The following is a 23,874-nucleotide window of genomic DNA, read 5'->3' as shown; positions in this document are numbered from 1 at the left end:
TGGGCGTCACCTTTTGCAAGATCTCTGCATACCTGTAGTCCAGCTACGTGTGTGCTGTGTGATCTCTGAACACTTACTGATACGTTTGGGTTTTATAGGGTTATGTGGTGGTGGCTTGGACCATAATTTCCCCTGACGTTTGTGTGAAAAGAACGTGCATCCTTTTATGCTGACTTTTCCAGTTGGTGCCCTGGAGCGTCAGTCCCCTTCGTGTAGGAGCGCTGTATTTCCTGTTTGTGCCTGATAGTCGAGGAGCGGAGGTTTCCTTGCCCCCACTGACTGGACTGTTAGCACAGCGTGTGTGTTTGACCTGGGGGACGTGAGGGGATGGTTGCATTAACGCTTATTTAAAAGTTACTTCAGAACAAGAGAAACAATTCCAGCACTTGTGAACAGCTTAACTGAATTATTCAGCTGCTAGTAATGAGCGACATTCCTGAGTTTTAGAAACTGTTTCTTTTTTCTCAGAATCAGTTTCTGTAGTGTAATACCTGCTGGGGTAATAAAAATTATGATGATTCTTTCTAAGAAGTGAAAAGCAAATTCTTGTTTTGGCTAATCAAATACGAAATGTAAACATTAGTTGCCCAAATGCATTTATTTTTCTTTCCTTCTCCTTCACACCCCTCTCCCCTGAGTCCCCTTTATGCTGCAACAGTTCTACTGATTAACAAAAAATTTGCGTATGTTTAATAGCAGAAATGTTATTGTTCTTAGCTGTCATCTCATGTTTGTAACCTGTTCTCAAAAGTATACATTTTGATGTTCAAGAGTTTGATTTGTCGGTGCTCTTTCCCTGTTCTCTGTTGCCTCTTTCATAAAAATAATTAAATCATAGTTATTTATTATGCATACATAATGTATAATGAAGCTATTCCTTTTCTTGAGAGATATGACAACGTATCACAGCTTTTGTGTTTAGTAGGAGGGAAAATTGTCTTTGCCAAAGTCCACTTCTTTAAGCGCACAGGTCAAACTGCTGACGCAAAAAACAGTGTCTTGTTGTAGAGACTATGTTATATCCTAATTCTTTTACCTTTTGGTGTGTGTGGGGGGTGGGTGTGGAAGTACAGCACCATTTTTCATTCGTTAGCCACCTGCAAAGGGCAGAAGGGTAATCGCTCCAGCTGTCATCAACCAAGTGATGTGACAGAGCAACGCTTTGAGTTTTAGAAGCTCATGAACAGTTTCCTTTGTGTTATAGTAAGGTAGATAGGGTTGTTTTAAATTCAGACACTCGTTAAAGGGATAGACCAAAATCGTAAATGTGAAGGTGTTAAACAGGTGAAAGCAAAAGGGTAAGAACAGGTGTGATAAGCTTTATTAAAACGCTGCGTAATGCTGCAGGTCTTCTGAGTTTACCCTCACGGACTATCCTAAACCTGCTCCGCTGTACCCAGCCTTTAGGCCCGCTGGCCGTCATGGCGACTCCCCTCAACCGCCGCCGCGGGCTTTCAAACGGTCGCGGCGGGGCGGGACCGCCCCGCCGCGACCGTTTGAAAACCCGCGGCGGCGCAGGCGCAGTCCACTTTTGTCGCCTTCCACTGGCGGAGGCGGGAAACTTTCCTCGTTGTCAGCATTGGTGGTTCAGTGGTAGAATTCTCGCCTGCCACGCGGGGGGCCCGGGTTCGATTCCCGGCCAATGCATTTTCGATTTCATCCCCTCCGCTTTGTCTTTTACTTTTTCTTAAATAATAATAATAATAAAGCTGGCCGCTGTCCATAGTAATGCTAAACCAGACACCAACGTGCTGTTGGCTCCGTTGGGCGGACCTTCACCCCCACCACACGCACAGCCACCTCGTCGTGCTGGAAGTGACGCAGCCGGATTTGGCTTTAAACTGCCGGCGGCGGCGGGAGTGGAGGCGGGCAAAGCCGGGGGGTGGGGCTAGCGCTGCTGGAGGAGGAGGAGGAGGGGGAGGAACGGGGAGGAGGAGGAAGGGGGAGGAAGAAGCTGAGGGGTCGCGGCTGCTGGGAGCTGCTGCTGCGGCGGGGCCGAGGAGCGGAGTAAGTGAGTGAGAGAGACCCGCGGTATCTCCCCTCCTGGCGGCGGCCGGGCTGCCCGCCCCGCCCCCGCGGCGGCCGTGCGCTGCCCCTGCTCGCCCTGAGGGGAGGCGGGGAGCGGCCGCCCTGAGGGGACGCGGGCAGCTCTCCGCCCGGGGGGGGGGGGGGAGGAGGGTTTCGGCTCGTCTCTCCCGCGGCCTGGGCGCTGCTTTGGAGAGTGTGTCGCCGTAGTCGTTGCTGTCGTCATACCCGTGACCATTACACCGTGCTCGTCGGTCTTACGTCAATGCTGTAGCTTACGCGTGCTCGCAGGCGCGCGGGGCATCGCCGTGGCGTCCCTTAAGTCATCGAGAGGCGACTGCCTGCAGGTGTGTGGGTGCCCAGCACCCTGCCCCGGGAGGGCTGCTGCCTTACGGCACCGGTTCCAGCGCTGAACCTTGGCTCGAACTTCTCCCTCCCCCCCCGCGCCCCGCCTATTTTTTTTTTTTTTAAATGAAGTAAAGTTTTTTGCAGTTATGCTGTTTTTTTCCACAGAGGGAGGCAGTAGGCATCAATTCTAGGTACACATTCTGCTGCAGACCTTTCTAAATTTTCTGAGAAATTTGTTGATTTAACATCGACCATCTAAAAGAATGCCAGCCCCTGTGAGATGGGGAATAAGTAACATGATTTTTTTAAAGTCTTTTGAAAGGCTTAGCCTTGAAAACATAAAATCATCTGTCAACAATGTATCTCTATCTAATGATTTTGGGTTTTTTTTGCATGAACAGCTATGTATGCATATGTTCATGGTTGCTGGTGGTTTTTCTTTCAATACCGTTACTATTAAATACAATAAGAGGATGAGAACCAGTTTGTTTAGTATCCAGTAAGTCTGACAACTTTTCTATTTCCCAAGTAATTAACACGATTGCTTGTTGATACCGAGTGTTGCTAGGAGTGGATGTTGTGAAGAAGAGTTTTAAAGCTGGCAGGGAACTTGGAGGTGATACAGGCCACTATGTCATTAGTAAAAATTGATTCCTGAAAGCTGTTACTTCAGGGTTTTTTTTCTCTTCTGGCTTGCAGAGAGAACTTTCCAAATTTTACATGGTTGCTTTGATGTCAGAGCCTGTATAGCAGGTTGAAATAATGGAAACATGTACACTCTGCCAAAATTCAGGCTCTGGCTTAGTCCAAACATTCAGGTCGGACTGAAGGACTCTTTGGAAATGTTTTCCTTGTATGGCTTGTGCTGTTCTCTGAGTCAGCAGAGTAGCTGATGGGTCCCCTGTAGTAACTGATAAACCCTGACTTTAATCTTCCCTCCCAACATCTGCGTATCAACCTCTTGTTTTTTAAAGTTGTGGGGGATTTCTTTGTGAAATGGGATTGATACTGCATTCAGTTGCGGCTTCGCAAATTCTAATGTATGAATGCGAGCAGAAATTACAGTTATTGCTTACGATAAGTCCTTAAAGTCACTATGGAAAACATGGTGTATCTATCCCCAGTGATTTTTTGATAGTGGTCAGGCTGTTATGTTTAAAATAAAATATAAAAATAAATTCTAAAGCCTCATTCTCAAAAGCTGTAGGTATCCTGAACTTTTGTTAGGTTTCGATCCCTGTCGCTCTGGGCTATTTTAAACTCTAGAAGTATTTTAGGTGCTTGGAGCATATGATAACATGTATTCTGTTACCAGAGATGGGCTAATTTGGTGGGTTTCTATTGTGTTAATTTCAGGGAACCATATATACTCACAGCTTGTGTCTTTGTACACAGTGTAGAGTTAAACTTGCAAGACAAACTGTTGACGCTATTTTCCTTATATCCTGTTTGCCATAAACTTTACAAGCTCATTACTATTTCAGTTGCTGTTGGAAAATAGATAACTTCGCTGGGCATGATTCACGGAAAGGTCATCGGTGATAAGTGCAGCCTTGCTGCTTTGACATCCTGTTACGTGACAGTACTAGGTATTTGTAAATACTTTAAAAATTATTAAGTGGTGCAGGATTAGTTCTGTGGGGTTTTAATTCCCTCAGGTCTGGTTTAACTCTGGATTGGTGTGTACTGATGCCTCTCCCACATATCTTGCACCCTGCTCTGAGCTGCCACAGTCTACTATGACTTCCTACTGCAAACTTTAATCTGGTTTCAGATTATACTCCTTTCCCCACCCTGGTCTTAGAACTGCCTCAGCATCTTACTACCTACAGGTGCAGTAAACCTGTAGGCTCACATAGTGTGTCAGCTCTGACACTGCCAGTATTCGAGTGGCAGCAGCAGTGGCATGTCCAGACGTAAGCAGAGCCAGCAGCTTTTTCTGCCCCACTTGTGTGCGAGAGTCTTGTATTTGGAAGCCACCTCAAGCTTTTCTGCTCTTATGACTCAAGACGGAGCAACAAATTAAATAGGCTTTCTAGTGTAAACTAAATTCTCTTGCATTTTCGGTATCACTGATGAAATGGATAGATTCCTGGGTTTTTGTTGGAATTACTACTTTTGGTTATGTTGGAAGCATTATAAACTTAAGTGAGCACCTTCTCCATAACCCCCCCCCCCCCATCCCCCAGATGTTAGCTCATTCTTTTGACGTGTCTGTTTCTCCTTTGTGTCCTTCCTTTCTCTGTCTTATCTCACCTGAAAAATCACATTTACTGTTTTGTTATGTTGCAATACTGTAATTTTGGTCCCAAGCTTTTGTATCTTTCTGACTTAGACTCATATAATTTATTTTTTTTTCATTCTTGCTACTTTCACATTTCCAGATGAAAGCTACTCTTACAAGCTGGTTTTTTTTTCTTTCTGGGTATTAAAATAGAATTACTGTTCTGCTTGGTTTGCTCTACAGCATTCAGTGTAAAAAAAGTTATCTATGACTTCTGTCTTTGAAACTCTAGTTTGACTTCAGTAACTTGCTATTACTTGATTTTTAAAATGTTTATTAGCATCTTGCTCAACTTGTGATTTCAATAGTGTTAGTCATCAGTTTGAATTCTCAGGACAGGCAAACAGGTGTATCTGGTAGGATGAGCAGGAGTGGAAAAGCTTGCTCCTAAATATAGCAGGGAAAACTTCGGTAACATCTGTGTGATGATCCATACAGCAGTTGACAAACATCTTCAGGCTCTTTCTCCTGAAGTAAAAACCAACAAAACTCCCAAGTCAAACTGTCTCTCCAAAGCCTGATTAGCCTGGGATATGGTAGTGCTTGTGGTTGCTGGTCACATAAACTCTATCAGCTTGTAGACACGGCCAGCTCAGCAAGTCTCTGGCCAGAGTGAGATTATATAGTGTAGGTTCTTAAGATAGCAGGTTTTCAGACTCAGCCTCAGGGGTCCCTTCTGTGTAGATGGGTGTGGGCTGTCAGAGGCCTGTCTTCAGTTCCTCTGCTGCTAGGGTTCTGCTGTTCAGGCTGAAACTTTTCACAGCAGCTGTCTGCTTCAAGGGAAGCTGGGGAAGGAAGCAAAAACAAGAGGATGTCAGCTCAGGGGTGGGTCAGATATGTGTCCATGCATAGAGCTACTTGGGAAAGGGACAGAAGAAAAGGAATGGGAGTGTTAAAATGTTTGATTTGTACTTAGCAGCCCCTCTTTACAATGGGGAGATTATCCTTTAGCAATAGCTTGTCTGATGTGTGCAAAGTGTGGCTTCTGAAACCTCTGCTAGTGTGTCCGAATTTGACCCTGACCTGGTCTTGCAATGTGTTCAGTCTTAAGTCTGTCTGTTGCGCATGTGAGTTTAGTACCTCTTACATTCTTTAAATAGTTGATCTGTATCAAGTATGCTTCATCCCAGGGCTTAGCCATAATTGCTTGTCTGCGGTCGCTTCTTACTGGTACTGGGTACAGGTACCGAAACGAGAGCAAGACGACTCTCTTGCAGGCATGTTTATTTGCTTATTTTAATGTTTTCTGTGCTTGGTTCTAGGAAATTAGGAGAAAAGTGGGGAATTCTTGGTGTGCAAGAGGCAGGAAAAGTGGACGCAGTGCAGGTATTTAGAGAAGGAGGGGATGGGATGTGTAAGTAATGGATAAGAACATAGGATGACTGCTCCATGTACAGTGGTGACTGTAAAGATTAAGTCTACTGCTTCTACTTATTACTGTATTTGTATAAATAATAATTCTGTGCTGTTCTAATCTAAAAGCGTGGATTCTGCTAATGCTACAAAGTGGAAGTGGTCACAGCCCATGATGTTTGCTCAAAAGAAAAAAAAAAAAAAACCAACCCAAACACCCACCAGTGGGGAAAAGTAGTGTGGTTTGAACAATATGTTAAATAAAGTGGGTAGCTACACACTAGATGTTTAATTGTGGCCTTTCCTTACCTCTCAGTGATAACTTAGCAGCCTCAACATTTTTCAAGAGTTTCTTTTTAAGTGTGAAAATGAAGGTCATGGGAAGGAGCAAGCTGGGCATGGAAGGTGGATATTTGTTTCAAAGAAATGTTAAATAAAACTGCAGAATTGTAATGTAAAATCAAACAAATGGAAAAATAGTGTTCTCCACAAGGCAAGATCAGACTGTTAAACTTATATGCGTGGAATGTTAAGGCAAAAAAATTAACAGAATTTCATGCATCTGGAAGAAGGGCTTTGGTCTATTGTTTGTTGGGTTTTTTTGAACCACAGGCCATTGTAGTATGGTTGTAGTGCTAACACAGTAGAATACAGAGGGAAGGAGAGAATGCAATTGTGGCTTGCAATGTTGCATTTAAATCTGCATATCTTGTATAAGCTTTTCAACAGAATCTTCGTTGCATGAAACAATTCTATGAAGTTAAGTTTTGTTTCTAGGAATAGGGAAACAATCATGTTTTTGTATGGATGACGTTCTTTCTAGGACCTTTTTCTAACCAGTATATTTCCAGCTTCTATATTTTGATATGCCAAATGAGGTAAAGAGCATATGAAAATAGTTGCAAAAATTTGTTCTGCTCCTGGGATTATCTTTTTTTCCTTAATCTTTCCTATTTTTTCAGCTTCATGTTGAGCATGAGCCTTGTTATGATCAGTGAGAATGTAAAGCTGGCCCGTGAATATGCCTTACTGGGAAATTATGACTCTGCGATGGTCTACTACCAGGGAGTTCTTGACCAAATGAATAAGTACCTCTACTCTGTCAGAGACACCTATCTGCAACAGAAATGGCAACAGGTAAATAGTACTTTTCTGGGACACTGAGAGAGAAAAGCATTCAAGTAACAAAAATTGCCTATCTTATGGTAAGCAAAAGTATAAAAATACGCTATTCTCTGATAAACTAGTCCTGTTATAGGCTTTTTTCTTATTATATGGACTTCTTGCTCTGGCAAAACAGGCAATCGAACACATCCCTGGGGAGCCAGTGTACTGTTTGGCTTGTCAGCTTCTTGCTGATGAGTCCCCCTGCGATGCTGAAGTTTTTTAGGCTGCTACCATTTTGAATAGTCTTATTTCCCTCTCAGTGTTTTGGCAGTGTGACTTAGCTCCTTAACAGAAACTGAGTTGTGGCTACCATGTCAATTTACTGTTAACGCAAACCATCTTTTTTTTTTTTTTTTCTTTGACATTCAGTCTATTAGGTTGCACTCTTTTCTATCATATTTGTTTAATATGCAAAATTTGTCAAAAGTGTCTTCAGTGTTAAATACAAAATCTATTTGTTTATTCTTTAAATGTGCTGAGGAACGCAGAAAAACTGTTTTAATATCTAATGTGCGTTATTCTTATCTGTTGAAGCAGGTAGCTTGTGAAACCTTGTGAAATCCATCCAGGCATTACGTGGGCTTGAACAGAGGACTGTTACAAACTTATTTGCAATGTGCTTAATCTACTTTTTTTTTCTTTTTTTTTAATCAGGTTTGGCAGGAGATAAGCGTGGAAGCTAAGCATGTGAAAGACATAATGAAAACATTAGAGAGTTTTAAACTAGACAGTACTCCATTGAAAGCTTCACAACAAGAATTACCGGCTCATGATGCAGAAGTCTGGTCTTTGCCAGTACCTGCTGAACGTAGGTAAGAAGCCTGAAGGCTTAAATTAGCGTTTATCAGGGCGAAGCGTGCTCTGACTTCAGCCTGTTCCTGTGTGATTTTAGTTCTAGAACTTAGATGTGTGACACTTAGCACCAGCAGCTTGCCACTGTTTGTGGGGAAGGAGATGCCATTTTGAGGCAGCCTACTTCAGAATGTTTTGGGGCTTTTTAATCTTATATCTTATGTATCTTATCTTATATAGGCTTGACTAATGTCAAGCTTCTTTTTCTTTTTTTTCTTTTTTTTTTTTTTTTCCCCCCGACTTAAGATAAACTTGTCATTCTGTGGAAGCCTCTATTCTTGAATTGCCCTTGTCATCAATTTTATAATGATCCTGCATGTAGGTGATATGAAAAGGATGAAGATGTGTTATCGGAGTAACAGTAAAATCTAGAAGTGTCCAAGCTCAGTTCCTATTGTGTAGCAAGGTGGTTCCCTGATCTCCTTCATGAACTGGTCAGCTAGCCTACTGTAAGCTCAAGAGAAGGGATGGGAACAAGCAGCTGCAGGCAAGCCTGCTTATTTCAGAAGTAATTTTGAATTATGCTGGGTTAGTTTCTGTGAAACCAAGGCCTTGCAGTGTGGTTTGACAATGTAGCTGCTGCTGAAAGGAGTCCTACACCCCACAGTTGCCTGAGGTTTTTTTTTCACTTTGGTCTTTGTTGGCATTGATTAGCTGGTTCAGGATGCTAAAGTGGCAAAAAAGACTTGTGAAGCTAGTGCTTTTTTCCCTTGGCCTTTGTTTGTTTGGGGTTTGTTTTTTTTTTTTCCTGAGATTAGCTATCTGAACTGGTTAATTGGAGATTTTAACACATACCAGTGGTAGCATGAAGGAGGGAACAGGAGTGTGCGTGCAAAGCAGACACGGGACTGTGCATTTTGGCAGAAAGTGGCTATTGGATCAGCTTAGCTGTACTGTCAAACTGTTCTTTGAGGCTCCTCGCAGATGGATAACTTCAGTCTTTTTGGGTACATGGGGTTTTTTTTAATTGGTTTATTTTAAGCCTGCCTTCTGAAAGAAATGGGACTTGTGTGATCACACTTTCTGTTTATCTCATTTAGTAACTTTGGAACACTGCTAGCCAATTTCATTCAAATGTTCTGGAACAATACTCTGGGAGGTAGAACTTTCCTAATGTTTTGAAGCTTTCTAGAGAAGAGATGCACAAATTCATGTTTCTAAAAAGGGAAAGACTTAAGAGAACTTTTTCTGTTCCATTTGTCTTACCAGCTGGTGAAGTATTGAGTTGTGGTAATATGAAAAAGCCACAGTAAAAACTTGGGCCATGTTGCGTTGGAATAACCATAGTAAATTCCTGCACTGAGATAGCAGAGCTCACAAATTTAGGTGGAAATTAGGTGTGTAATCACACTATTCTTTTATTTTGAGCTTTGGGGTGGAGTTCAGAGGTGGCTAGGTGTTCATAAATAAAAGTATAGGTTGGCAGGTACTTCCTTTGGAGAGTGAAGACTTTAACACTTATGATCTTACCATTAGCATATTCATGTTGCCTAATATGCATTTCGCCTGAAGGGATATGTACAGTTCTGACAAACCTGCTGCTGAGAATCAGTTAAAGACAACGTTTATGAAGGTACTGGATCCTGTTACATCTTGAGTGATATGTCAAAACACATCTTCTAGTTCAAGTAAATGCTCTCCAGGGTCTTCCATTTTCTGTTCTCTAGAAATATCCCTGAACTTAAACTTGACTGTTGGCTTATTAATGCTGGAATTTTAGGAAGCCCCATGAAAACAGTGTATCTGTGAGAGTAATGGATTTGTATGGGGAAGAAACAGAATTTTAAAAAAGAAATCCATAATACCAGTCATGTTACTGGTTTATTCATATGTGCTTCCAAAAGTAGTCTAGTTTCAAACAACTGGAGGCCCCACATACACCTTTTCTTTCCCAGGAAGTGAAAATAAAACTGTCATTCCCAAGAAACCTTTACATTTCTTTGAGTAGGAGAGTGAGGGCCATTGTGATAAGGAGAAAATATATTGGGGTGTGGTGTTTGTTTGTTTGTTTTTCTAAGCTCCACGCTATGAGGATTCATTTTATTTATGAAATATACAAAGCAAGGAGCTTGTTTTAAGCAAATGAGCCCTGAGCTTGTGGCAAAGGGAAAATGGATTTTTAGTGGCTGTCTAAAAATATCTGTCTTGATTCTGATGTGCAGATTTTTATCTTGAGCAAAATGTGTTTTCAGTTTGTAACCACTTGATTTGGTTATGTAGTGTTCACCAGTGACTTTACACTGAGGCTTTTTGCATATGTTACAACTAATTAGATCTTCGCCAGGACCCAGAAAACGTCAGTCTGCTCAGTGCAGTGATTGCAGAGGTCATAATAATCGTATAAGTGCAGCTGTCAGAGGCCCTCACCGTCCATCCTCTCGAAATCCCAATGATAAAGGGAAGGCGGTCCGCAGCCGGGAAAAAAAGGATCAGCAAAATAAAGGAAAAGAGGAAAAGGTAAACTTGCAAATAACTTCATGAAGTTGAGAAACTCAGTCTTGCTTTCTTTATATTGAGAGTATTGTAAGTTTAGATGCCTATAAAATGTTTCTTCTGTTCAAGTTAGCGTGCTGATTTGAATCTCATCTTGTAAGGTATCTTTGCTTTATGGACAGTCTTCGTTACAGATTAATTAAAAAAAAACCACCCAAAAAAACAAACCAAATGAAAAGAAACCCTCATCTGGAGGAAGTGATCTGCTGAATGTGGGTTTGTTTACTGCAACTTGGAGACAGTTGTTTAAAATTATACTGCTGAATTACTGAAACTGAGCCTGATGGAGCTAATTGAAATGGGATGCCCTTGTGAGTTCTTTAATTGTTTTTGTGTATTTTAGACTGAGATTGACTCACCTGTTCCAAAGTGTTTCAAGATTTATTTAATCTTAAAGGAAGACCTTTACTTATTTTTTTTTTTTGTTGAGATCTGGTATTAGCTCCAGACTTCAGTTTGAAACAAACAAAAACCCAATATACTTCATGAGAGAGAATGGTCTCTCACCTATTTCTTTGCAATCAGAGTGCTTTAATTTTTGTTTGTGCTTTGGTCTTCATAAATATAGCTGCTGACCACAGTAAGAGATCATACCTGAAGACACTAAATTAGTAGTTTTCCAGTGTCTGAATAGATCAAATATCCGTGTAATAGTTTGTTAGCTTCAGCAATCTTATGTTGTGGCAAGGTGTCATGGCCTGTGGAAACAGTATAAACTACAAGGATGGAATTGTTTTCCTATGTAAGCTACCACTTTTATTAGGAGCTAAATTACATTGTCTTTCAGTGATAATCCTCTCTCACTAAGGATATACACACACAGAGACAGGATAGGTCTTTTTTTTTTTCTTTTTTACAGTTCTGTCATCACCAGTGCTTGCTGTTAAGTGTATAAAAAAAAAACCCAAACAAACAAACGGGGTATGTGTAGTGCATTTTATTTCCTTTCAGTTGCATGGTCTCTGCTGTTTGAGCTCTTTCAGCTGTGTAGCTTCTTTGCATCTGCTCCACTGCAGAGCTGCTTCTCTGCAGTTCTTATCCATGCTTCTGTACCAGCCAGTTAGCTCTTTTTTTATTTCTGTGGTCTTTCCGCAGATCACCTTTGCTCATCCCACACGTGGAAGTCCTGCTTAATTCTTTTTGTGTCCCGTATATATGGCACATTTCTGACACTTACAGGATTTGAGATACTCTAGCTCAGTGACACTTTCTGATCCAATCTCATGGATAATTCCTCCTACCCAGCTACTGTCTCAAATAGTTTTTAATTTCTCTGGGAGAAGAGGCAAGCACTGTTATACTGGGATAGATGTATGCAGTTTTGATTACCTACCAGAAGAAACTGCATGAGTACAATCTACTGACTTTGGGGAGAAGGAAGTGGGACCAGGGCAGTACAGAAGTCTGGGTGAACCACGTAGATCCTGCAGTGCAGCAGTAACATGGCTGCTTCATAATTTTCATGCTGGTTTATGTTGCAACCTTCTAGAAATATGATGCTGTTGTAAACTTGTTATAAAAATCCATTAGTAGCATAACCATTGTTATATATTTACCTTGTTATATCCTTTATATGTAGAACAAATCCACATCTGAGATTTCAGAGTCTGAACCAAAGAAATTTGATAGTACTGGATATGATAAAGATTTAGTAGAAGCTTTGGAAAGAGATATAATTTCTCAGAATCCCAACATTCGATGGTAAGTTTGAATACTGCTGCCAGTCTTTCTGAGTAGTTATTTCTTTTTCCTCTTATACAGTATGACAAGAATTAAGTATTTTAGCATATGCTTACACATAAAAAGTAACTAGAGGTTTTCTTTGCTCTTTAAATAGGCAACTAAACTTCTTGTGTAGTTGAATATTTTTAAAACTTTTTTTCTACCCATAGATTCATAGAATATTTTGGGTTGGAAGGGACCTTTAAAGATCAGCTAGTACAGCTCCCTGCCATGGGCAGGGACATCTTTCCCTAGGTCAGTTTGCTCAAAGCCTGGTCCAACCTGACCATACAAAGCTTCTCGTACTTTTCTAAGTGTCCTGAAATCATTTTTTGAGATACTTTTTTGCAATGTGTAAGACCCTAGTGTCTGACAGTATCTCTTAATTTAAAAAAATCTGTATTGCCACCCAGGGGTGCACCAAGATAGAAAACCAATTAACAAAGAAGTTACGTCAATATACAAACCCTTTGAAATCTTGCTGGATGTGATGTGACCTCCAGTATAAAATACCACCATGCGCCAGTACCTTTACCTAAATGTGTTAAATATTAAACCTTATACAAAGGTTGTTTTGTGTTCCAAATGTTTCCCATCTTAGGTGCTTTTGTGAGGATTAAATGACCAAAAATCCTCTGGCAGATAGACTTTAAAGAAAACCTGAACAGCTTTCCTACAAACAACTTTGTACGCATGTAATTGTCATGTATTTCAGTTTAATATGTAAATATATGTTTCAGTTTTTATACGGAATCTTAAATTACAACTTCAGATTTGAAACTAATTCTCCATATAGATATGTTTTGAAACCAAATTATTACTTGGGCACAGGCCAAGTGGAATGCCCTGAGAGTTACCCTGAAGAACATAAGACCAGCCTATAAGGTATCTAAGAATTAATACAGTTATAACTCTGAAAAAGAATTCTAAAAATTCTTTTTAGTTCAGCTCTATTTACTAGTCTTCGCTAAATTGTTCTCATAACAATGAAAGATGGTGTTGAAGTTTCAGGGACAGCCAACCTCTCAGCAAAAGAAGAAAGCATCATCTGTGACTAGCATAAGTTTAACCAGCTTGCCTCATTCTGCTTATTCTTTCTGTGAATAAGAACAGCGATGCTCTGGTGAAATAGTTAATGTGTCTCTTTGCTTTTGCACCCAGCGGGAGTCTACAAGCCAGATGTCAACTGTGGTGGTTGTAGGCTTTTGCCGCTAGAACATAAATAAATCCAACTCGTTTTCCTGAGTTATGGAAGAGCCATTACATAACAATAAGTTTAGTTGCATGTTGTTTTGAGCTGTGGGCTGATTCTTTTGTAGCCTGTCTGAATCTGTCAAACAACTTATTTTTCTCGCCAGGGATGACATTGCTGATTTAGTAGAAGCCAAAAAGCTGCTTAAGGAAGCTGTAGTTTTACCGATGTGGATGCCGGAGTTTTTTAAGGGAATTAGAAGACCATGGAAGGTATGAAAAAAAATCTAATCCTGCGGTCATAATTAGGATTCTGAGATTTGATCTTAGCAGAACAGAAAATTTCAGGTGTTTTATAGTTTATATAAATTCTTTCCACTTTTTAGTACCAAAATTTATGGTAAATGGTACTAACAAAATAAAGATGTCAGCCAGATAAATACTGTCTTCAGCTATATTGTTGCAAGTAAGCAATAGTAATTAATTACTTACCTTTGAATAACTTTCCAGTTTACATCTAGTATTTTAATATTACACTGTTAAACAAGCTGTGAAATGGTCTGTGTTTTGATTCTTGTCCTAAAAGTGGTTCTTTTTCATTTTAATAGGGTGTGCTGATGGTTGGTCCTCCTGGTACTGGAAAGACCCTTTTGGCAAAAGCTGTAGCCACTGAATGCAAGACTACTTTTTTCAATGTTTCTTCTTCCACACTTACCTCAAAATACAGAGGAGAATCAGAGAAACTTGTTCGTCTACTGTTTGAAATGGTGATTGAAGTTTCTGAACATAAATTGTGAGATAATGAAGTAGAATTACCTCTGGAATAGTGAAACCTTGCCAAGGTTTAGAACTCATAGTGTACATGAACAGCTCTCCAAGCTTCAAACACTTTTGGACCTTCTGGTTTGGCCATGTACATTCAAGATCTGGTTATTCCTAAATAGCTTTATAAAAACTGAAAAATTAGGTCATCTTTATTTTCGGGTTAGCTTAATACATTAGAGGTAGCTCACTATAAGCTGATCAGTGCTGTAGATCATACTTGAATGTAAAACTGGAGATGGAATCTAATTGCTATCTGGGTGAGAACCCTACTTGGACTGTGTGTGTTTTGTTGTTCTTGTGGGTGGTTTTTTTGTTTGTGCTTAAAATAAGTGGACTTCCAAACTGTAGTTGGCTTCAGAGCACGTAACACTTGAAATTGGCTCAGAATATGTAGCCTTTTTTTTTTTTTCATGTGTTACTGGGTTTGCATGCAGTATTTACTGGGGTGCCCAATACTGAAGGGGGCAGCAGAGTTGCAATTACAGTAGTCAGAAAAGTCAGGAAATAAAAGATCTTTTGCGATGTAGTTGGATCATATGAAATGAGTTGATATTATCAAAAATGCATATATACATTGGACAGCATCTCATCTGCTGAGGACAATAGCTTTCATTATCAGAAATCCTTGTATTGTTTTCAGAAAGGTTATTTTGCAGTTGACCTGTCTTTTGGACAGGTTCCATATCGTGGTGTCCTAGCTTTAACTGAGCTCTTATTCAAGCATTTTGTGATGACTTCACAGTTATAAATGTTAGTCCTAATGTGTAAAACTGCCTTTAGCTTGTTAAACATTTGTTTGTAGCCCCAACAGTTATCGGACTTTGCCAAAAACTGTTCTGCTCAAATGTCACTAATGAATGCACAGCTGCTGTGTAGTTGTGTGCAATGGTGAAAGAGGGGGAAGGTTAGATAGTGTTTGATACTTACCAGCCGATTCGTTTGGGTAAACGTGTCATTCATTACTCAGCTCTACATATGTTGCTGTTTCTTAAATGTGAGTAGACTGCCATTTCAGTTTCTGCTTTGTCTTTTGCTTTCTTTAGGCACGATTTTATGCCCCGACAACTATATTTATTGATGAGATAGACTCTATCTGTAGTCGCAGGGGGACGTCAGAGGAGCATGAAGCTAGCCGGCGTGTGAAGGCAGAACTGCTGGTTCAAATGGATGGTAAATAACCTGATCTCTGGGAAGTGCTGGGCAGCAGGAAACTTGAGGGAGGGGAGGAAAAAAAAAAAAATCAAAACTTTATTCTTCAGAAGCAATTTGCTTGAAAACCTTACGTGAAATTTGGATTAAAAAAATACAAGTGCACTATTCCAGCTGTCAGTGTGGAAGGACGAAAGATACCAGTTATTTAACAGTCATTTAGCATCTGAGCAATGACCTTATATTACTGATCCAGAATAATGAAGATTCAGTGGAAAATACAAGATTTCAAAGCTGCAGAAGAAAAAAAAGTATTAATAGCTCCTCTCAGTCTTTACCTAGCATATCACTTCTCCAAAGTGAAGTAAAAAGTGGTTCAAAAGTACTGTCATCTGTTCCAAATTAAACTTCAAAGGCAATTAGCTTCTTTGGGATCTCTTTTTTTTTTCTCCTAAAGATATAAATAAAAAATTATGGCTTTTTTATAGAAGTGATTGGAAGAGTTTTCTTTTTAAACCGCTGAGTTCATTACAGCTATTTGGTTCATATTTCACAGATCAACAAAGTTTAAAAGTAGGCGACACTGTGCAAAGTCGCTATAGAGGCATCATCCTTTTTATACTCTGGTAAGCAGGAAGAAGGAAAGGAGCAACTGAAAAGTGCTGATCTGTGGAGTAATTTGTGATAGAATTCCATGAGTCAGAAGATTTGTATATTTCTGGTTCTCTGATGTTGATACCCTTTTATGTTTGACTTTAAGTAGCAGCAGAGTTGTAATACTGTTCTCATAACTCAAGTATGTACATAATCTAATTTTATTAGTAACAACTATTTGGAGTCCTTTTACTTGAACTTTCATAAGTGGTGTTTTATATGCAAATTTTCAGGCAGACTAGTTACAATGGCTATTCCACAGCCCAGTCCTATGATTATAAGCAAAAACAGTAAATGCAGAGTGTAGCAAGTTTAATGAAATGAACTTCTTCAGACTGCAGCAGTTTCACAGTACTTTAGCGAATGAGGTGCTCTCTCTGCTTCTGAGAAGCTGTGATTCAGTCCACTGAATGTAAACATTAGCTTCAGCAGTTTGTAAGGACCCGCCTGCGCATGTGAAACATTTGGCCTGAATTAAGAAGTGAAGAAACTTCGTAGGGGAATAATGCTGCTTCTGTGTGGCTGTTAGTGAACACTGTTGGGGAGGGGTGTCTGGTTTTTGGTGTGGTGATGGTTTTGAGTTTTGGGAGTTTGTTTTGTTTTGCCTCACGTGCCGTTACAGGACGTTGATGTGAAAATTCAAACACACTAATGGCAGAAATACAAATGACTCTGCTGTAGAACCATGTTCCAGCCATGATAGAGAGGAACTTCCTGATCTGAGCAGTGGCCTATGCCACTGCTTCTAATTAAAACCAGTCTCCATTTTTGCTTGCAGGCTGTCATACAGATGAAAAACTGGACTCTGTTGCACTTAGTGATTCTAATCCACTTGGACTCACAGAAATGCAATAGAGTAGCTGCTTTAATATTATAGAATTGTGGATATGTTCTCTCTGTACATGAAATTTCACAAAATATATGTACGTTTTACTTTTCTCCAACGCAGGTGTTGGAGGGGCAACTGAAAATGATGATCCTTCCAAGATGGTCATGGTACTTGCTGCTACTAATTTTCCTTGGGATATTGATGAAGCCCTAAGACGAAGACTAGAAAAGAGAATTTACATTCCTTTACCATCAGGTATGAAGACTTGGGGAGAGGAGTGTCTGAAAAGTCTAAAATCTCAACTTTATCAATATTCCTTTAACTTTGATCACCTAGTTTAAAAATCTAGTTGCTACATGTATGAAAATTCACTTATTAATTTAGGACCAGGTTAAATCTAAACTGAACGTTTACCTTTGTAGCAAGTACAGTGTCCTTTTTCTTATTCTTCCCTCTTCTCCCCCTTCAATTCATTATCTCTAGAAGGCAAATTGTATAGACTCAATTTTCTGTTCTTTGATTAGCAAAAGGTAGAGAAGAACTGCTAAAAATAAATCTGCGAGAGCTGGAACTGGCTGATGATGTTGACCTTGCAAATATAGCTGAGAAAATGGAGGGTTATTCAGGTGCAGACATTACCAACGTATGCAGGTATGTTAACATTGCATCATTTGTGTTACTACTCTATGAACTCTGAGAAAACTGTTTGTAAAGTAACTAATTTACATGATTAAAGTCGTTGGATAAAAACAGACTGTAACTTGTCTTTTATGTATGGCTAAAAGGTGAAATACTGCATTAATATTTATCTAGATTTCCATTTGATATTTTCATATAGTGATGATGAAGAGCAGTTGCAACATAGTAATCTAAACAAGGTATGATTTAGGTAAAATTCTGTGTTCTTTTCCTGTACACCAAATTCCTTGTGTGAGGACTAGCCACAGGATGTAGACCTTAACTTCCAGAGTTGCAGTCATTCCACTGAGGTTACACTACTTCAGCAAAACATCCGTGTGTAAGAGGCAATAATGGCAGAGGCCAGAATAACTGAAGTAAACATGTGGAGTGTTTTTCCTTTGTGACACAGAAAAGGTATACCAACCATATTGTGTGACAGTACAAGAGCTGTGTACTTGGCACATTCGCTTTCGTGATGAGGCTGACTTAAGTTTTCTTCTACCTCCTCCGTCTCCCCTTCTCCTCAATGCTGTTTGCATACAGTCATTTGTAGGCCTATTCTATAACCTAGATTCCTGAAATAAGTGACTAAAAATACCTCCTAACCCTTCCCCCAATCTTTTATTTTCTTTCAAAAACTGAAGAGAGAAGGAGAGGTCTGATCTTTTAAGAGACTGATGTCATTCATCTGGCTTATATCTGAAGATTTGCACTGGCACAATTGCAGCAGTGGCAAATTATGGAATCAGCAGTAAGGGACAAAGAACTGAAGCTTCTTAAGATGCTGTAGTCATCTAATAAGCGCCTGTGTAATTATGTTTTCAGGCTTTGGAGGTAGCACTGAAGCGTGGCAGTGCAAGGCTTGAGCTCCTGGTTGACCCAGCGCAACTGTCGTGGGGCTGTGCTTTGAATAGGACAAGAGAACTGTTCTGGGTTAGAAACGCGTCCTCATTGCTTTCCTCAAACGCCGGTCCGTTTCTTGCCTTGATTCCTAATGCAGCTCTGCAAACGCTTGTCAGCACAGCTGAGAGGACGAGACGCTGTGCTGCAGGGGTGAATGCGAGTAGCCTGTCTGCAGAACTGCCACCAAAGGCTCTGCCAGCAGGGTGCTTAAGGCTGAACTAAGAGTTTGGAGCCTCAGTACTATTTCCTGAACAAACCTTACACAGTGTCTGGGGAAAGAATGGTGTGTTAGTTGCTCTGAATCAACGTCGTGCAGATTTGTTTCATTTGTAGGTTTGTGCAATGAATTTGCAGTGTTCTTTTGCTCAGTCTTGGTGTTGGTTGTGCTTTGAAAGGAGTTTGTGCTAATAGGTTCATGCTATATGAAAGGGAGCTTATTTGGCCTGCTGCTTTGTGTGGTTTAGCTGCAGTTTGTCTGCTCTGGTCTGTTCAGCGTGCGTTGTTTGTAATTAATGTTATACTGGATACCAGTACGCTTGCTTAAAAGTCAGAATACTTGTATATAGACTCATATGCACGCTTTGCTTTTTATTTTTTTCAAAGTCCATTTGTACAAGTACTACTCAAAAAAAAAGAAAAAGCAAACAAGGGAAAAAAACCAACAACAAAAAAACACCTGAGTCTTTCATTTGTGGCTGTCTTTTTTAGAGATGACTGAGGTGGCAGCAACCAGAAATCCAGACAAACTGGGCTTTGTATGTGCATGATTTGGCCTTTGACATCGTCCTCCACAACATCCTTTTCTCTAAATTGGAGAGAGATGCATTTGATGGGTGGGCTGTTTGGTGGGTGAGGAGTTGGCTGGAAGGTTGCATCCAGAGGGTAGTGGTCAACAGCTCGATGTCCCTGATGGTGGAGATCAGTGACCAGTGGTGTCCCTCAGGGGTCCGTACTGGGGACCAGTGCTGACGACCAGTGTCTTCAATGACGTAGATGGTGGGATCAAGTGCACCCTCAGCAAGTTTGCAGGTGACACCAAGCTGAGTGGTGCAGTTGACATGCCTGAGGGATGGGATGCCATCCAGAGGGACTTTGACAGGCTTGAGAAGTGGGTCCATGTTGAACCTCATGAGGTTCATTTGCACTGAGACAGAAAGACATATGGCTGATTTGAAAGTGCTTTTCTGTGGTTCAGACTCACAGTATATGAGTACAGTAAAGTTCAAACTTGTAGACTATCACAGTCCTCGCTAGTGACACAAGCAAAACTTAAGAAAAAGTGAACCAAGAGTTCTAGTTTGCTCAAATTATTCTCCTACCTTAAAGAATCTGAGGTGAAAGCCAAATTTTCCTGAGCCAGAGTGAAAAAAAACAGTCAGAGATAACAGTACAGTTCCTGCCAGTCAGCATATAACCACGGACAATGAAGGTGAAAATTTATTTTAAGATGACATTCAGGAAATATAAAATGTGTCTAAATTGCATATTAGATGTGAGTATGAACTGACTTGGAATTGTTGTCTTGAGTGGACTGCGAAGGTTGAAAGGCCTTTGGAACGGAACTGACCCCTGCTGCGGTTCCAGTGGGTGGCAGCTTATTTTTTGAATAGAGCTTTGGTGCGTCTCCAGGCACCGAGTGTGTTTGAGAAAGCCCTGAGAGCTGATGGTGGAGTGACCGTCAGTAAAATGAATTTACAGAAGAAAGTGGTGGCAGCCACGCTTGAATTTTGTGGGTGTGTTGAAGTACGGTGGGGTTTTTTTGGTTGGTGGGTTGGTTTGGTTTGGGGGCAGGGTGTGTGTTTGTTTTTTTGGGGGGTTTTTGTCTTTTGTTTTTGGTTTGGGTTTTTTTTGTTGTTGTTAGTAAAGTGCTGTCTGGAGGCAAATTGGATGCATGGGATGCTCCCCTGCCCCATTATGTAACACTGGGTTTTAGTTCACAAATGAGGATGTAATAGCAAAGCATGGTGATACTTGACTAAGATGGAGTTCAACAAGGCAACTTTTTTGGGTTGTTCTGAAATTCTAGTTATTGTATTATGCATTCTGATTGCTACAATTATTTAGTAAATCCATCAAGTCTGTCAGTTATGGTTTCCTTTAGGGGGAGAGGCTGAGACTGAAACAAAACAAGACTTGAAACTGTCTTTCTAAATCCTCCTAGAAGACAACGTGTTAGTTTTTCTCTCATTGGATTCTCACCTACTAGTATGGTATGATATACATTGTTGTGATATTGCCAGGATTACCCTGCCACTTTTTTTACTGCTAGACAAAATAAGTAGCACTTTCTTGTTCTTATAAGCTGTATAACAATGAATTAGTAGGGCGTTTAGTCTTTCAGGGTTACCCATTTATCACCTCACCAGCTCATCACCTGCTGCTACTGGTATTACTGTTCGTAATCCAAACGCGGTCAAACTTCATGCAGCAAGAAAATGACACACTTGTAAAGACACTTAATGCTTATTGAGGCCAGAAGTTTGAGGAGCTACAGGCTGAAGGGATTCTGTAGTCTAACATTTCGCTGTGAAGGTATAGGTTGGAGGTAGATACTATTGGCCCCTCTGTCTTCGAAGTGGGATTCCTATTTGGACCAGGAAACATTCAAAACATTCCAGCTGTTTCTGTATGTAGGAGTGAAACCGTTACTTTGCCTTGTTCCTGTTCAAAAATACGATGAACAGCAGCTACATCATAGGCGTGCAGAGGCAGCAGTCTTTACCTCTCTTGCCTAGCCTGTGAGTAGTAGCTATTCAAAGATCCAGTGAGGATGAACCCATGTTTGAAAAACATGGGCAGCGTGGTATCGTAGGTTGTACAAGCACTTGGAGATTTTCTGTAAAAGTTTACAATTCTTTATTGTATCTTTTGGAATGCAACGGCTTAACTGGACTGTCTTATGTTGAGCCTTCCCAACAACTGAACTCACCATACTGTATTGAGCAACTTTTTTTTTTCCTTTTTGCATCCTTAACAGAGATGCATCGTTGATGGCTATGAGAAGGCGTATTGAAGGCTTGACACCAGAAGAAATAAGAAATCTTTCCCGAGACGAAATGCACATGCCAACAACTATGGAAGACTTTGAAATAGCTTTGAAGAAGGTTTCTAAATCTGTATCTGCTGCGGACATTGAGAAATACGAGAAATGGATAGTCGAATTTGGATCGTGCTGAGTTGTCTTATCTTGAAGAAGCCACCTTACGTCTTAAAACAGCTTTAGAAGTAATAAGTAGCGTGTCAGTGCACTGCATGCTCTTTTTAACTTTTGTAATTTAAGAGCAACAGATGTCTAAATAAATCCTTTTTTAAAATGCAAATTCTGTCCAGCTGTCTTTGAACTAGCTCAAAAGTTACCGATTTTTCTCAAATACGAAAGATACTGATGGGAACTGCTTTAATCTCCAAGATTGTAAAATTGGAAGGAGTCCAGTAAGGGGCCACTTAGACTGAAAGAATGATGTATTTTGAGAGCTTCTAAAGTAAACCTCGTTTTAAAAGCAGTAGTTCAGTTCTACAGCTCAACCAGCCCTGTTTGCTCTAAATTAACACCTGTGTAATAAATACATGGTAGAGGGGGAAAAAAAGTGCTAGATGCTGAATTCATATCTCAGAGGTTCATTTTGTTTTGGAACACAGAACAGGACGATGCCAACCCCTCTGGTGGAGCTCCTGCATGGAGGGAAGGGCCAGCTCTGCTTAGTTACCTGTGTGTAGAAGGCAGAGGGACACTCCGAGGGTGAGACAGAACCAGAAGGGCTGCAGCGAGAGCCACAGCTCGTGAGGAGGTACGAGATGTTGCCTTCCCTAAAAACCTACCGCCATCCTACAGAGTGGGTGGTTTTGGGTAGTTGGATTTTTAGAATTATCCTTTTTAGTGTTCTCCACCCCCATTTCTTTCCCCCCAGCTGGCACACCTATCCTTGTCAGCTCCTGTCTTGGGAAAAAGACCTACCACGACTGGCATGCTTGCCCTATCCTAACTGTGTTAGTTGTGGTAAGGAGGTTTTAAACCGGTTTACGAAATGGTTCAGAGTGGTCCCAGCCTGAAGCAGCACTCCTCTGAAAGGCATGAGAATTTTATGACTCAGGAAAACCATGTGCCTGCTAAAGCAGAACACTAGTGCTTCAACTTTTTTTAAGACTTGATAGCTCCAGCTCCATAGCACAGCAATGTTGTCTGGCAATTACTGTGTTCAAGATTTGCACTATTTTTTAAATATAATTTCGTTAACCTGATGGTAGTATTACTTCCCTTGTGCTTTGTAGCTCTGTGGAACACAATACAGAAGAGGATTACTTAGCTCATGGTAATCGGTCAAATTGTGAAGCAGTACCAACGCTTTTTCAGGCTTAACCACTTGTCAGTGTTGCAGCTGTTTAGAATAGACTTAAATCTCCTTGTCGCTGTGCAGGTGCTTGGTTTAGAGTTTCATAAGTAGGGATGCGAACAGCACATGCTAACAGCTGCTGGATTTCCATCTGCAGTGCAGTTCATGCTGCACTTGTACAGTAAGGATGAACGGTTGTGTTCCGTGTCCATCCTACTCTTTCTTTTTTTTTTCCCCTCTCCAAAGCAGCTAAACTTCAGCCTTATACATCACTTCTATTTGAACCACGTTAATGAAGAGGCCAGGGCTATGTCCGTAAAGTGGCAAGAACCTTAATTTTCACAGTTCCCCGTTCAGCCACAGATGACGACGACCCCTCTGTCGTGTGTTTCCTTCCGCTAAATTGCATTCTCAATTCAGGTGCCTCCGTAGCTCTAGCGTCACCTCTTACACAGTTATGTTGTCATTCTGGTAGCTGTCTCGTGGTACGGTCCTGGAGAGCACTGCTTGGGGCTCCAGGGGTCTCAGTCACTGCTGCTCGTGCCCTGCTCGAGCGTTTCGTGGCTCCGTGCCTGCCCGAAGCACCCAGCCAGCTGTGCCATCCCCCGCTTTATCATCCTTACTCAGCTGGATAGCTGGCAAATGTTTGGGATCCTACGCTCCAATGACACTGAGCCTGAGGAAGTAAATGCAAAGTACAAACCCACAAGGTACTAGAACAAAAAATAAAATTAAAATAAAAAAGGGACGTTTGAGCAGTGTCCCTGTTATCTCAGGCTGATGTACATACACCACACTGTGCTGCTGGGGGGTGGGGTTTGTTTTGGTGGTTTTGCAAGGCAAGCCCGTGTTAGAAATGTTTCCGGTACCACTGCAGTGCTGTCAGTTTAGTGAGACAACTTGAGTTGTTCCTGTCACGGACCAGCTGTAAGGACAAGTGCCTGAATACCTCAGAGATCTCATTAACTTATGATACAATCTTTCCTTGGAGGGAGGGGGAGGCAGGGAATCCTAGCTTTTTGCCCTCACTATAACAACTTAAGATGGACATGGATAATTCTGATCAC

The 23,874-nt window shown here is 40.9% G+C and overlaps 1 protein-coding gene and 1 non-coding gene across 4 annotated transcripts; both read left to right on the top strand.

Moving 5' to 3' along the window:
- The first annotated feature begins 1,576 nt into the window (after positions 1-1,576).
- Positions 1,577-1,647, top strand: TRNAG-GCC (transfer RNA glycine (anticodon GCC)). The gene has a single exon. It is a non-coding gene; the product is annotated as a tRNA-Gly (tRNA).
- Positions 1,648-1,953: 306 nt separating this feature from the next.
- KATNA1 (katanin catalytic subunit A1) lies at positions 1,954-21,796 on the top strand. Of its 3 annotated transcripts, none has more exons than XM_086482386.1 (11): positions 1,954-2,007; positions 6,973-7,147; positions 7,832-7,989; positions 10,303-10,486; positions 12,102-12,223; positions 13,603-13,708; positions 14,044-14,202; positions 15,304-15,430; positions 17,013-17,147; positions 17,417-17,543; positions 21,454-21,796. In XM_086482386.1, the coding sequence occupies exons 2-11, from the start codon at positions 6,977-6,979 to the stop codon at positions 21,650-21,652; spliced, it is 1,488 nt and encodes a 495-aa protein (XP_086338512.1). In that variant the 5' UTR covers positions 1,954-2,007; positions 6,973-6,976; the 3' UTR covers positions 21,653-21,796. The 3 variants fall into 3 exon arrangements, with proteins under 3 accessions (XP_086338512.1, XP_086338513.1, XP_086338514.1); XM_086482387.1 differs by having other exon boundaries at positions 1,954-2,011; XM_086482388.1 differs by lacking the exon at positions 1,954-2,007 and adding an exon at positions 5,941-5,983.
- Positions 21,797-23,874: the final 2,078 nt, after the last annotated feature.

This window comes from Leptosomus discolor, chromosome 2, assembly GCF_034619465.1.
Source record: "Leptosomus discolor isolate bLepDis1 chromosome 2, bLepDis1.hap2, whole genome shotgun sequence".
Classification (NCBI taxonomy): Eukaryota; Metazoa; Chordata; class Aves; order Leptosomiformes; family Leptosomidae; genus Leptosomus; species Leptosomus discolor.
Note: the sequence above shows the minus strand (reverse complement) of the source record. Positions and strands in the feature narration are given on the sequence as shown.